The sequence below is a fragment of the Geotrypetes seraphini genome, chromosome 6, assembly GCF_902459505.1.
Source record: "Geotrypetes seraphini chromosome 6, aGeoSer1.1, whole genome shotgun sequence".
NCBI classification, from domain to species: Eukaryota; Metazoa; Chordata; class Amphibia; order Gymnophiona; family Dermophiidae; genus Geotrypetes; species Geotrypetes seraphini.
Genome location: NC_047089.1, coordinates 37338209 through 37353722, shown reverse-complemented (window position 1 = coordinate 37353722; position 15514 = coordinate 37338209). Strand labels below are relative to the sequence as shown.

Genomic DNA, 15514 nt, shown 5'->3' with positions numbered 1-15514 from the left:
CGAGGTCTTCAACCGCTGGGGGACGCCTCAGGTGGATCTGTTTGCCTCACCGGAGACCCGCAAACTGCCTCTTTATTGTTCGCGGATGTACTCCCCGGACCGTCTCGAGGCCGATGCCTTTCTTCTCAACTGGGGAGGAAGGTTCCTTTATGCATTTCCTCCTTTTCCTCTGATCTTGAGGACGCTGGTGCATCTCAAATCGACCAGAGCCACTATGATTCTCATTGCGCCTCGTCAACATTGGTTCTCCCTACTCCTTCAACTCAGTGTCAGGGAGCCTCTGCTTCTGCCTGTTTTTCCCTCTCTGCTGTCTCAGAGTCGGGGTTCGCTGTTGCATCCCAATCTTCAGTCTTTACATCTGACCGCTTGGTTCCTTTCCCTTTGACTTCAATTCCTATTTCTCAGTCTGTGAGGGAGGTTCTGGAAGCCTCGCGTAAGGTCTCAACTAGGCTTTGCTATTCCCAGAAGTGGACCAGATTTTCATCTTGGTGTTCCTCGAACCGTTTGGACCCGAGTTCGGTCCCAGTGTCTTCGGTGCTGGAATATTTGTTGCATCTGTCTAAGTCTGGACTGAAGACGACTTCCATTCGGGTGCATCTCAGTGCCATTGCTGCCTTTCATCGCCCTCTAGAGGGTCGATCTCTTTCTCTTCATCCTCTGGTTGCGCGTTTCATGAAGGGTCTCGTGAATGTTCATCCTCCTCTGAAACCTCCTCCTGTTGTTTGGGATCTTAATGTAGTCCTAGCTCAACTGATGAAGCCTCCTTTTGAGCCTATCGACAAATCTCTTCTTAAGTTTCTCACTTGGAAGGTGGTCTTTTTGATTGCGCTCACGTCCGCTCGTCGGATTAGTGAGCTGCAGGCTTTGGTTGCGGATCCACCTTTTACGGTGTTTCATCATGACAAGGTGGTTCTTCGCACCCATCCTAAATTTTTGCCTAAGGTTGTGTCTGATTTCCACCTCAATCAGTCCATTGTTCTTCCGGTGTTCTTCCCGAAGCCCCACTCCCATCCTGGTGAGGCAGCACTTCACACGCTTGACTGTAAGAGGGCGTTGGCATTTTATCTCCAACGTACCATGTCTCATCGGAAGGTTCCTCAATTGTTTTTGTCCTTTGATCCTAATCGATTGGGACATCCTGTTTCCAAGCGCACCTTGTCCAACTGGTTGGCTGCTTGTATTTCTTTTTGCTACGCTCAGGCTGGTCTCACGCTCCTTGGTCGAGTCACGGGGCATAAGGTCCGGGCTATGGCAGCTTCTGTTGCCTTCCTCCGGTCTACTCCTGTGGAGGACATTTGTAAAGCTGCCACTTGGTCTTCGGTTCATACGTTCACCTCCCACTACTGTCTGGACACGTTGTCCAGAAGCGACGGCCGGTTTGGCCAGTCGGTGTTACGTAACCTGTTTTCCTAAATTGCCATCCTCCCACCTGCCCTTTTTTTGGTTGGCTTGGAGGTCACCCACATGTGAGAATATCATGCCTGCTTGTCCTGGGATAAAGCACAGTTACTTACCGTAACAGGTGTTATCCAGGGACAGCAGGCATATATTCTCACAACCCGCCCTCCTCCCCGGGGATGGCTTCTTTGCTGGTTATGGAACTGAGGACCACGAGGTGGGGATGCGCCCTCTAGTGGGCAAGAAGGTATGCACATGGTGGTGCAGTGTAGCAAACTTGAAACTTCAATCAAGTTTGCTTGAAAAGCTGTCCGCGCTGGGGCTCCGTAGATGACGTCACCCACATGTGAGAATATATGCCTGCTGTCCCTGGATAACACCTGTTACGGTAAGTAACTGTGCTTTCTCATAATTGCTATGCTCAGCTATGAAATAAACTAAGGAGTATCTTCAGTCTGTGTGTATTCATGAGCAGCTATTAACTGCTTTTCAGGAGATTAGGTTATTTTGAAGCTTGAAGCTATATACTGAACCATGTTAGCATGAAATTGCTGCTGTGATGGCATGCAGTGCTTTTAACATTATAAGTAAGCTGCATTACATACAGGCTGGCATCTTGATGACAACTGACATTCTGTTCAAGAAAAGAAAAGCCTTGAACCGTACAATAAAAAAAATGTTGTTGCAGCATGTTTGGTAAAATATCATCTTTATTTAAAGGAGTCTGCCTCCACCAAAGCTTAGCATGCCCACTAAAACCTTTGACATGCTCTAACACCCTAATAAGCCTACTGTATTAGTCCTGGAAGAAAATAGTACATATGAATTAAAATTGGTATATACTGTACATTCATGTGACTGAAAAAAGAAATCAGATTCAAAGTAAGATTTAGTGGGCACTGAATAGCTTGATGTGCTGTCTTGTCCTTTATGGCTCAAAATGCAACTCCTGCCTTGGACCAGGTATAGACTGTTTATTTCAAATACTATTTAAAAACCTTATATAAATGGGTACATTGTGATGGACAAGGAGGAGGGTAGTGGAGGGCAGGAATACTATAGAGGACAGGTGGGGGGGGAGAGCATGTGCTTTTGAGAATCTTGACCTTCTTAATGTCTTCTTTCTATCCCCCTTTTCCATCTTTTTTTCCACTTGATGTACTGTGTTGCATTCATAGAATATGGTTATGAGCCTGAACTGGGCTATGTGGCCTTCCTCTTGTAGTACTCTGTTTTTTGTTTTTGGGCCTTCTGGCCATTTTGAGTTCTCTTTCCCTTCTGGGAGCATCAGCCTTTTTCAAATTCTGTTCTACTTGAGCTCACTGGGCCATTGAGTCCTTTGACTTTGCATTGCCTGTTCCTCCCCCCCCTCCCCCATGTCAAAATCAGTACCAAGCAGCTTTAAGAAATGCTATTCATGCAATAGGACCATCTCAAGCTCTGACCCGCACAACTGGTGTGTACAGTGCCTCAGTCCTGAGCATTAGGACATTGAGTATGCCCTCTGTTCTTGTATTCAAGTAGGTCATTGAAAGCCCGCAAACTTCAATTTCAAAAACTTTTTGGTACTGCGTCTGCATATTGAGCATGGCTGGGGATTCTGGAGCCCGAAACCCAACTGTCTGCAATCCCGACATCGACACCTGCACTGCCTGTCCCGTCCCCATCCCATGCCTTAACTGCACAAGCTTTCAAGTTGGCTCTCATCACTTCCAGTACAAGGTCCTATCCCTCAGCCTAGCATCAGCACTAATAATAATAATAATCAGTTTATATACCGCAAGGCCATAAAGTTCTATGCGGTTTACAATAGTTAAAAAAACAAACAAACAATAAAATAAGTTGAATAGAACTAAAAAAGTTAAAAGCCAATAATTAGAGACACTAAACTGATCAAAATAGTGCATAATAAAATTTTTATGAATTAGCTATCTAAATACTTCAAAAACAGATATGTTTTTAGATGTCTCCTAAATTCCCCATAAGTATCAGTAAGCAAAAGCAATTGTTCTAAATCCTTACACCATAACGCTGCTTGATATTAAAAAAGATTTTGATGATGAATTTTAAGTTTTCACAAAATGCCTTGTAGTAGTAGCTGTAACCCTTAGCTCAAGGGGATTTCATATCTTTCCATATCTGAACAACAGGCTTCATTGCTACCAGCTCAGCATGCGATCAAGTCAAGTTTTAAGTTTCAAGTTTATTATGGTTTGATATACCACTTTAATGCCAAAGCGGTTTACTATATAAAACAATTTTTAAAACAAAAATAATTAAAAACAACAGTTCGTCTGCTGCTACTGCTTCTCCTAGGGCTTGCAGTAAACTATCAAAAATCATATCTACAGCCAACTCAGACTTTGGAGTTTATATGAGCTCTCTTGAACAGTACTCTAGCAGAGAGTTGACAAACTCCTTCAGCTGTGCCAGAAAATGTCTTCATTGACACACATAATGGCATGTCAGATGCTACCTCTCCTTGTCCACATGGCCTCAACAGTTTACGTCGCTCCATTTTACACATCTCCCACCTCAGAATTCTGTAATGGACTCTGTCAACAAAAAAGGAAGGAGGGGTCCAACCTTGTCTGCAGAATAAACCAACCAGGAACAAACAAAAACAAACTGCAGATGTGTACAAGATGCAGGCAGAATTTATTGTGACAAATATAAATTTATAAAAACCTTTTTCCAAACAAGGGTCCCTTGTATGGACTCTATCAACCCATTGGTCTCAGGCCACCGGAATCTCTGTCCATGTACAAATCACCTTAGACCTTTGTCACTCACTCCAGTGGTGGATGCTTCTGTCTAAATTCTCCTGAGAACTCCCCTTCCAGCTTCCTTCTCATCAAAAACATCTCATCACAGATGCTTCAGTGCTAGGCTGGAGAGCTTATCTTGATGGCCTTAATACACAAGGATTCTGGTCTTCTAACAAGAAAACTCTCCATATCAATCTCCTTGAACTCCGAGCAATCCGCAGTGCTCTCAAAACATTTCAAGACTGTCTTCTTCACCAAATAGTTCTCATTTGAACCGACAATTAAGTTGCCATATTCTATCGGAATAAACGGGGGAAACAGCATCTTGCCGCCTGCATGGAAGCGATTCAGATTAAAACTTGGGCAATTGCTCATGGAATCCTCTTCTGAGTAGATTATTGGCAGACAAACTCAGAATCCTTCAGCCTCACGAGTGGTCTGTCAACATGTCTGTTCTATGTCAAATTTTCTCCAAATGGGGGACTCCAGACATAGATAAAAAATGGACAAAAACTGGAAAAAGCACAAACAACATCAAAGCAGGTGCCATAAAGTGGTAAGAGGAGCCAAAAGAGACTATGAGGAAAAAAATAGCCAAGGAAGCAAAAAATTTCAAGCCATTCTTTCAATATATTAAGGGGAAATGACTTGCGAAGGAAACGGTGGGGCGGTTGGATGACCATGGAATAAAGGGAGTGCTAAAGGAGGACAAAGCCATCGCCGCCAAACTGAACACATTTTTTGCGTCTGTATTTGCCAAAGAGGATATAGACAACATACCGGAAGCCGACAAGCTATACGCAGGAAAAGAAGACGTGAAGCTGACAGGGTTGACGGTCAGTCTAGAAGAGGTATGCAGGCAGATTGATAGGCTTAAAAATGATAAATCCCCGGGACCGGATGGCATCCATCCGAGGGTAATCAAGGAACTGAAAGGGGCTATAGCTGAACTGCTTCAACTAATAGCCAATCTGTTGATTAAATCAGAAAGGATTCCAGAAGACTGGAAAGTGGAGAATGTTACGCCGATCTTCAAGAAAGGTTCAAGGGGAGATCCGGGAAACTACAGACTGGTGAGTCTGTCCTCGGTACTGGGAAAGATGGTAGAGGCACTGATAAAGGCCCGCATCATTGATCACCTTGACAGACACAATTTGATGAGGACCAGCCAGCACGGCTTCAGCAAAGGAAGATCTTGCTTGACGAACTTGATGCACTTCTTCGAGGGAGTAAACAGGCAGATAGACAAGGGTGACCCGGTCGACATTGTGTATCTGGATTTTCAGAAGGCGTTTGACAAGGTTCCGCATGAATGACTACTTCAAAAAAGTGCGAGCCATGGAATCGAGGGCGAAATACTCACGTGGATTAAAAACTGGCTGGCGGATAGGAAACAGAGAGTGGGGTAAATGGACAATATTTGGACTGGAAAAGCGTCATGAGTGGAGTGCTGCAGGGTTCGGTGCTTGGACCCATGCTCTTCAACATTTTTATAAACGACCTGGAAATTGGTACGACGAGTGAGGTGATTAAATTTGCAGACGATACAAAGTTATTTAGAGTAGTGAAGCCGCAGGAGGATTACGAAGACCTGCAAAGTGACATAAACATGCTTAAGAAATGGGCTGCGACATGGCAAATGAGGTTTAATTTGGATAAGTGTAAGGTGATGCATGTCGGTAACAAAAATCTTATACACGAATAAAGGATGTCCGGTGCAATACTTGGAGAGACCCCCCAGGAAAGAGACTTGGGAGTACTGGTCGATAAGTCAATGAAGCCGTCCACGCAATATGCAGCGGTGGCAAAAAGGGTGAACAGAATGCTAGGAATGATTAAGAAGGGGATCACGAACAGATTGGAGAAGGTTATCATGCTGCTGTACCAGGCCATAGTATACCCTCACCTGGAATACTGAGTTCAGCACTGGTCGCCATACATAAAGAAGGACACAGTACTACTCGAAAGGGTCCAGAGAAGAGCAACTAAAATGATTAAGGAGCTGGAGGAGTTGCCGTACAGTGAGAGATTAGAGAAACTGGGCCTCTTTTCCCTTGAAAAGAGGAGACTGAGAAGGGACATGATCGAAACATTCAAGATAATGAAGGGAATAGACTTAGCAGATAAAGACAGGTTTTTCACCCTCTCCAAGGTAGAGAGAATGAGAGGGCACTCTCTAAAGTTAAAAGGGGATAGATTCCTTACAAACGTTAGGAAGTTCTTTACCCAGAGAATGGTAGAAAACTGGAACGCTCTTCCGGAGTCTGTTATAAGGGAAAACACCCTCCAGGGATTCAAGACAAAGTTAGACAAGTTCCTGCTGAACTAGAATGTACACAGGTAAGGCTAGTCTCAGTTAGGGCACTGGTCTTTGACCTAAGGGCTGCTATGTGAGCGGACTGCTGGGCATGATGGACCACTGGTCTGACCCAGCAGCGACAATTCTTATCTTTTCATTTTTCTTCAAAACACCACACTTCCACTTTTCTGTTCAAGACTCTATGTCCCCCCAGCAGTCTAGAATCTGATGCCTTCCTCATAGACTGGGGGAACAGATTCTTGTATATATATTCCTTCTAATACCTCTCATAGGGAAAACTCTACTCCTATTCCTATGTATCTCGCTACTCAACCGCTTGTATGTCCCCACTCTAAATTAATGCTGTAATCTCACTATGTTCCTTATTGCCTCTATTATTGTATACCGTCTTGAACTGAAAAGGTATGATGGGATGTAAATAAAGCTATTATTATTATTACTCAAACTTCACTAGGATTAAGGCACCATAATTCTCATCGCACCCTACTGGCCACATCATCCTTGGTTCCCTCTTCTACTACAGCTATCTATTTGGGAACCCTGCATACTACAACTGTTTCCACCTCTGCTAACATAGAATGAAGAATATCTCCTTCATCCAAACCCTTACTCATTAGCATTTACAATGTGGCATCTCTCTTCGAGTGCATGAATACATATACACTTTCTATCACTGAGGTCAAAATATAGGTGCTGTTTATAGTATCTGGACGATAATGCATAAATCATTCATTTTATAGTATTAGCATACATGCTAATAATGTGTACATATTCTGAGACAAATTTTAGCTTTAAACTTTAGCACTTCATATACTAATTGATTATTTGACATACGTATTAAAACTTTTAGGGATCTTTTTACTAAGCTACATTAGGCACTAAAATGCATCTAATGTATCTAAAAACGGAATACTGTGGGACATACTTGGACATCCTGTGGTAACTTCAAAATGTGTGTTAATTTGCTAAAAAATTTTAATGATAATTATTTGATGAAATGGAGTAAGTGCACAAAACCTGCTGATACAAAATAGAACAGCTTACGCAAAATGCAAATAGACCCCAACCTTATTCATAAGCTTGCAGTTAATCCAACTGAAAAGCTTCTGCAAATAATAGGGCTTCAAGCTTTCTCCAAAATAACAGAATATCCAGTTCTTTCAAATGGGTTAGTTTTGCTTATACCATAAAAGTAATGAACCTCACTCAGAAGCCAGGTTTTGTAGAGTATGATCTCAGCCTCTCAAACTTGCAGCTAATGCTTGCTGTAGTATGTGCATCATGTCAAAGAGAGCTTACTTCTGTAAAGTATATAGATAACTTATCTAGGTGCACTTCCCTGAGGGACAGCAGTAGTTCATGCGACAAAATGGGTCCATAAACTGAGCATTCCTTCATCTGGGAGGAAATCAGTTCCACCTTGGATGGTAGAATTAGCGCCAACAAATGTCTTCCAACAGATTTCAAAGACCCATACTGTCCAATAATCTCTGATTAGATCTTTCAAATAAAAGGGGACATTAGCATATATAGCTGGAAGCATCATCAGTATGCCTTTAAATTTAATCCTTATCACATTACCCCTATCCTGATGCATTTTCACTAGCAACATATTGCCTTTCATTTATATGATCAGATTCTTCTGTCAGTTTTTAAAACTCAAAAAATTATAAAGTTTCACCCGATGTCAACACTGCATACCGTTATTAAAAGTAACAAAGTTTTCAACAAAGTTTCTCATGAGAGACTCCTGAGAAAATTAGAGTCATGGGATAGGAGGTAATGTTTGGTTGTGGATTAGGAATTGGTTATTGGACAGAAAACAGAGGGTAGAGCTAAATGGCCTTTTTTTCTCAATGGAGATGGATGAATAGTGGAGTACTGCAGGGATCTGTACTGGGTTCGGTGCTAGTAGTATAATGGGTACACCTCATGTCAAAATGATTGACAGCTGTCAGAGATAAGGATCGACCAATCAGCGTTCACTTCCGTCTCCGCCCATGCCCCGCCCCTCCAATAGGAATGAATGGTGGTGGTCCCGCCCATGGCCCCACCCCCACCCATGGCCCCGCCCCACTCTTCACCTAAGCCCCGCCCCTCCCATAGGAACGAATGGTGGTAGCCCCGCCCCCTGCCCATGGATCCACCCCTCAAGCCCCGCCCCTCCCATTGCCCCCACCCCCTCATGTCCCGCCCCGGAAATGCACTTTTTGATGACATCACCGGAAATGGGGGCGTGTTTGACCCCGGAAATACGCTTTCTGATGACATCACCGGAAATGGGAGTGCCTTCCCCTACCGGAAATGCGCTTTTCTGATGACATAGGTGGAAATTGGGTAAATGAAGCGACGGAAATGCGCTTTTCTGACTACGTAGGCGGAAATAGGGTAAATGTCGCGGCGGAAATGCGCTTTTCTGACCACGTAGGCGGAAATAGGGGAAACAGACTTAGTCAAAACCCCCACCCGGAAATGATGTGGCCAGAAAAGAAACGTCTTTATTTTAACAGTTTTTAGTTAAAAGACAGGGTTTAAGAGCTCACGGATAGAGCAGATCACAAAACAAAAGGCATTCACAAAATCTTTCCTGCTTTTAAAACAGAGCAGGGGCAGAAACAAACGAGAAAAGGTTGCATTTGCTTTTAACACACTTTTCAGTAGGAATTCTGAGCTAATGGTTATGGGCCAGCTCCCCTATTGTCATGGTAACAGCTGATAAGCCCCTTGCAGCACCCCTCCCCTGATAAAGCCAAGGGTTGCGGTAATGCAGCGCTAGCCAGGAAGTCTGCACAGCCCCTATCATTTTCTTTGACCATCCGCTTCCACTCATGCTCCCACAGACTTACGACCTTGAAGCCCAGGCTTTCCAGGTAGGCTGTCTTTAGCTGCTTTTTGTAATAAAGAGAGCCATAGGTCTTGGCTGCTACAGGATTCTGGTCTTTATCATTATAGCAGACTGGATAGCCGTGATAAAAGCAACTATTAAATTCAAAAGCTGTTTCTACCCCATCAATGACAGCGTAACCGTCAAGAAAATAAGACCCCACCTTTCTTTCACCCCCGTTCAGAGCATGTTTCACTGAACAACAGTGGCTTGTTGATTACTTTACCCTCCTAACTGGAGCATGTGAGCAATGACATATATTTTTCATGGTCGTTTCATGGTCGCTCCTAAAAATACTGACCCGATCTGACTTACAAACAAAATTAAACTATAAAAAATTAATTAAACTAAATCAATTACCATATGTGTGATGTTTTTTGTTCTCTATGCAGAAATAAATTTTATGCCATCATGCACTCCTTAGAGAGAGCATTGCTTCTGCCCATAATCATCTGTTAATACCTTCTCCTCGTAGAACTCATTTCAAATTTGCAAGATGAATAGCATTTGGTTATCAAAAGACCAAAGATCTGGAATTTGATTCAGGAGGAAATAAAAACTAAGGGCTCCTTTTACTAAGCTGTGCTAGCGGTTTTAGTGTGCGCTTAGCACGCACTGCATTGCCGCACGCGCTAGACGCTAATACCACCATGGAGCTGGCGTTAGTTTTTGGCATGTAGCGCGGGGGCAGTGTGCGCTAATCTGCAGCACGCGCTAAAAACGCTACCTCAGCTTAGTAAAAGGAGCCCTAAAAGACTTATTCTCATTTTTGATTAAAAAAATACTTTAAAGACCTGTTTTTTGTGGGGGTTTGTTCGGTCTGGGTTTTTGGTTGATTAAGCATACTTTATTTATTTTGCTTTGTATAGATTATTATGACAGTGCACTATAATTCAGCTTATTAAAAACTAATCTATTTAACCGATTTGTAGCCCAAGACCCCTACCCTACCCTTGTCCCCTAGATCTCCTTTCTCCTCCTTCCCGCTCACCTTACTCTTGACTCCTTATATTGTACCAGCTCCCCTGCTTACATCTATTACCGTATTTTCACGCATATAACGCGCGCGTTATACGCGTTTTTACCTACCGCGCATACCCCTCGCGCGTTATATGCGTGAGCGCGGTATACAAAAGTTTTAAAACATAGTTCCCACCCCGCATGACGCCCGATTCACCCCCCCAGCAGGACCGCTCGCACCCCCACCCCGAACGACCGCTCGCACGCGCTCCCACCCGCACCCGCATCCACGATCGGAGCAAGAGGGAGCCCAAGCCCTCTTGCCCGGCCGACTCTCCGACGTCCGATACATCCCCCCCCCCCCCGGCAGGACCACTCGCACCCCCACCCCGAAGGACCGCCGACTTCCCGACAATATCGGGCCAGAAGGGAGCCCAAACCCTCCTGGCCACGGCGACCCCCTAACCCCACCCCGCACTACATTACGGGCAGGAGGGATCCCAGGCCCTCCTGCCCTCGACGCAAACCCCCCTCTCCCCCAACGACCGCCCCCCCCAAGAACCTCCGACCGCCCCCCAGCCGACCCGCGATCCCCCTGGCGACCCCCACGACCCCCCCACCCCCCTTCCCCGTACCTTTGGTAGTTGGCCGGACAGACGGGAGCCAAACCTGCCTGTCCGGCAGGCAGCCAATGAAGGAATGAGGCCGGATTGGCCCATCCATCCTAAAGTTCCGCCTACTGGTGGGGCCTAAGGCGCGTGGGCCAATCAGAATAGGCCCTGGAGCCTTAGGTCCCACCTGGGGGCGCGGCCTGAGGCACATGGGCCCAACCCGACCATGTGCCTCAGGCCGCGCCCCCAGGTGGGACCTAAGGCTCCAGGGCCTATTCTGATTGGCCCACGCGCCTTAGGCCCCACCAGTAGGCGGAGCTTTAGGATGGATGGGCCAATCCGGCCTCATTCCTTCGTTGGCTGCCTGCCGGATAGGCGGGTTTGGCTCCCGTCTGTCCGGCCAACTACCAAAGGTACGGGGAAGGGGGTGGGGGGGTCGGGGGGGTCGCCAGGGGGGTCGCGGGTCGGCTGGGGGGGCGGGGGGAGGTTCTTGGGGGGGGCGGTCGTTGGGGGGGGGGGGGGGTTTGCGTCGAGGGCAGGAGGGCCTGGGATCCCTCCTGCCCGTAATGTAGTGCGGGGTGGGGTTAGGGGGTCGCCGTGGCCAGGAGGGTTTGGGCTCCCTTCTGGCCCAACTACCAAAGGTACGGGGAAGGGGGGTGGGGGGGTCGTGGGGGTTGCCAGGGGGGTCGCGGGTCGGCTGGGGGGGCGGTCGGAGGTTCTTGGGGGGGGCGGTCGTTGGGGGGAGGGGGGTTTGCGTCGAGGGCAGGAAGGCCTGGGATCCCTCCTGCCCGTAATGTAGTGCGGGGTGGGGTTAGGGGGTCGCTGTGGCCAGGAGGATTTGGGCTCCCTCCTGGCCCGATATTGTTGGGGAGTCGGCGGTCCTTCGGGGGGAGGGATGTATCGGACGTCGGGGGGGGCATCAGGCTTTCAGGATGGGGACAGACCTTCAAGGGGGGACAGTGCATGGAAGTCAGGGGGGGTGAACGGAGAGTTGGGACAGCGCACGGAAAGTCAAGGCGGGCGAAAGGAGCGTCGGGCAGCATGCGCGGTATACCCGTGAGCGCGGTATACCAAAGTTTTTGTACATATCATCGTGATTTCTGCGCGCTATACCCGTGTGCACGTTTTATACGGGTGCGCGTTATTTGCGTGAAAATACGGTAATTGTATCTATTTTGCTGATTGTTCCCATTCACCGATTGTATTTGCTGATTGTCCAGCCCTTCTTTATTGTAAACCGCCTCGAACTTCTACGGCTTTGGCGGTACATAAGAAATAAATTATTATTATTAAAATTAAATTGATTCTGACATATCTAATCTTGGAGAGCTTGTTTAGGTGGTATTATGGCATTGTTTTGGATTATATTTTTTAATGTCATTTCTTAGTACTTCAGAACCTGTAACTTTTGATTGTCATTTATGTATTATATGTTTGGTTTGCTTGATGTACATTATTTTTCTATTATTGTCTATTCATTCTTTTACGTGATTTTATTGTGAAGTGCTTTGCTGCTTTCCCTAATGGCAGTATATCAAGTAATTTCACTCCAATTTGCACTTCAAGTTCAACTTAGCCAGTCATCAGAGTAATTCAGCTTTAACCTAAGTCCTCTCACTACTCCAACCATACCTTTGGACCTGCCCAGTACTGGTTGTAGCCATGTTTGGGAGCTAAAATTTAGCTGCTCAGCCCTGATTAGTTTCCAAAGGCTTTGATTTGGTTAGATAAGCCTTTGCTTTCATTATAGCTTCTTAAATTCAGACCCCCACAGGCTCAATTGTGAATAAAGCTATTTTAGACTTGTTTGAACTAAGACATAAATAATTGTCTTTTTGTAGGTATATTTGTGTCTGCCCAATTCTCTTTCCCTTACTGAAGGGCACTGTTTGATAGCTCCTCTGCAACACCACACAGCTGCCACTTTGCTGGATGAGGATATATGGGAAGAGGTCCAGGTATGTTTCATAATTCTAGAAAATTACAGCCTTTTACAAAGCTGTGGTAGAGGTTTATACTGCCGGTCGGCGAGGTAAATGCTCTGACTCTCCTTGAAATTCTATGATCTTCTGAGCATTTACTTCGCCAGCGTTAATATATTTTTTTCACATAACCACAAAATGAAATCAAATCCTTAAGAACTGGAGTTCCTGATGTCCAAGAGGTTTTCTTCCATTTGTGCCCAGGAAGAAATAGATTCTATAAAACAGGCTTAAACAAAGAATAATGTTGCCATGTTAGTCCACTTGGATATATAGAAATAAAGGTCAACAAACAAGTTGTAGGGGGTGATACCTTTTCTTGGACTACCTTAATACATTTGTTGACTACCTTTGAGGGTGATCCTTTTTTCATTAGGTTAGTGAAGAAACACTGCAGGTACGTGGACTTAAATAGTTCAGGCTGATATTTTTATGACAATATCTGTAGTACAGATATATTTATCAGTAAATGACTGCAAGGGCAATCACGAAAGTGACACTAATGTCTTTAATCAGCTGTGAAAGCACAACCCACTGAAAGGAATTAATACCACTGTCCTGCATCCAAATAGACTGCCTTCTGCCTTACTTACTATCCATTGAATATTTTGCTGTGTAAAGTAGTTAACTGCTGTACACTGTCTTTGTTGACTCTCGTCATAAAGTTAATAAATAAAGTTAATGCAAGAATTAGCAGTTAACACAGCAGCTTGATATTTAACACACACGTGCAGAATAGAAATGTTTAAAATAAATAGATAATATATAAAATAAGTCCCATATTACTGGGCAGAGCGCTACGTGTGTCTGGTAGTGCTATAGAAATAAGTAGTAGTAGCTTGTAGTTAACACATGGTAATTGTCACATATTACATGTTGACATCGGTTATTTTTTAAAATAATATCTTTATTGAAAATAGGCAGAACAGCCAAAACACAGTCATGAAACAGAATAACAGTGGGTCAACCCATAGCAGAACAGACTAGACTCTACATCTGCAATTCAGCTAATGCTTGATAACTGCAAGGGAAAATGCCAAGCATACCCCCAAATTTATAGCAGAGTTTTTGGCTTTTGCAATTACTGCCCATTAACTTTTGCAACTAATGACTCTTAGGGCTCCTTTTACGAAGCTGCGTTAAGGCTTTAACGCGCGGAATAGCGCGTGCTACATTGCCGCGCACGCTAGACGCTAATGCCAGCATTGAGCTGGCATTAGTTTTAGCCGCGTGCTAAAAATGCTAGCGCACCTTAGTAAAAGGAGCCCTTAGTTGTAAAATCATGTTGTTTCGGCATATTTCATCTAGTCATTCTGTTATTAAACAAGATTTTTTTAAATATATATTTTTATTTTATTTTATTATTTATATACCACTTATATCCTAAGTGGTTTACATTCAGGTACTTTATCACGTTTCCCTATCTGTCCCGGTGGGCTCAAATTCTATCTAGTGTACATGGGGCAATGAGGGGATTAAGTGGTTTGCACAGGGTCACAAGGAGCAGCGAGGAATAACCTAATCTAAATAGGTTAATTAGAAAAATTATAGTTTTATACTGATACTTTTGATTCCTAGGGAAGTAAGAGTACACTGTTACTGTATATTTGTTGTGTCTGTAAAGACTTTTTTATAGCAGATAAATAATAATCCAGTGATAAGACCAGCAATCATAAAAGTTCATAAACATATGTGAGTTTCTTCACTTTGTGTAAGGAGAATTGAAGATTCTGCTTCTAAAAGCATGCTGTAAAGCATCTTTTCAGTAAAATTCAGGTAAGTTGAAATGCTTGAATGAAAGATGTACTGCACATTAGAGAATGACACGGTGACAAAATTCATCACCGTTCCCGTACCCACGGATAACCGCGGTAAACAATCTTCATGTCATTCTTTAAGGAGAGAGGGAAGAATCAGAGTATGAATGGCCACAACCACTGACCCGCAAGCTTTGCTTTGAAGAATGCTGGTGTAGAAGGACTGAGGTTGAAACAGACACTACAGAATGACAGTCTCTGGTATCCAGAGCAGATATTGTGATGTCATAATGCCTCATTCCACCAGTGCCTAAGAACCAATCACATCAGTGATGTCACAATGGCTTCATTATCCTTGGCTCACATAAGCACAGCCACTGACCCGCAAGCTTTGCTTTGAAGAATGCTGGTGTAGAAGGACTGAGGTTGAAATAGACACTAAAAAATGACATGGGATTATTTCCCGCGGGGACAGGAACGGTGATGAATTTTGTCACCGTGTCATTCTCTACTGCACATCCTTTGCAGATAAATATTATATTTTGTTAGAAAAGTATTCCTTGCAGAACTGTAGGGGGCAGTCCATGTCAGAACATCTTTTCTTCTGGGATAATTTCTCACTCATGCAGAACACTGGCCCAAACCAGTAAGCCTCACCTAACTCATGATTGCCATGTGCTATGCACTGCATTCCTTGGTGCCTATATTTTAGGTATCATTTATAGAATCAGGGCCTTAATGTGCATTTTACTGCATGGCAATAGCTAGTGCAGAGCCTTGCTAAGGAGCTTTGTGGTATTTTTTGCGCTAATGCATGACAGATCTCTTAAGTGG

At 44.5% G+C, this 15514-nt stretch overlaps 1 protein-coding gene across 6 annotated transcripts in view; it reads left to right on the top strand.

The window, feature by feature from the left end:
• The window catches only part of CWF19L2 (CWF19 like cell cycle control factor 2), a 348561-nt gene that overhangs the window by 211239 nt on the left and 121808 nt on the right, over positions 1-15514 (top strand). For all 6 annotated transcript variants that reach the window (XM_033949144.1, XM_033949149.1, XM_033949147.1 and 3 more), the window contains one exon: positions 12783-12899. In XM_033949144.1, the coding sequence (XP_033805035.1) occupies positions 12783-12899 (117 nt within the window). The remainder of the gene's footprint in view (positions 1-12782; positions 12900-15514) is intronic.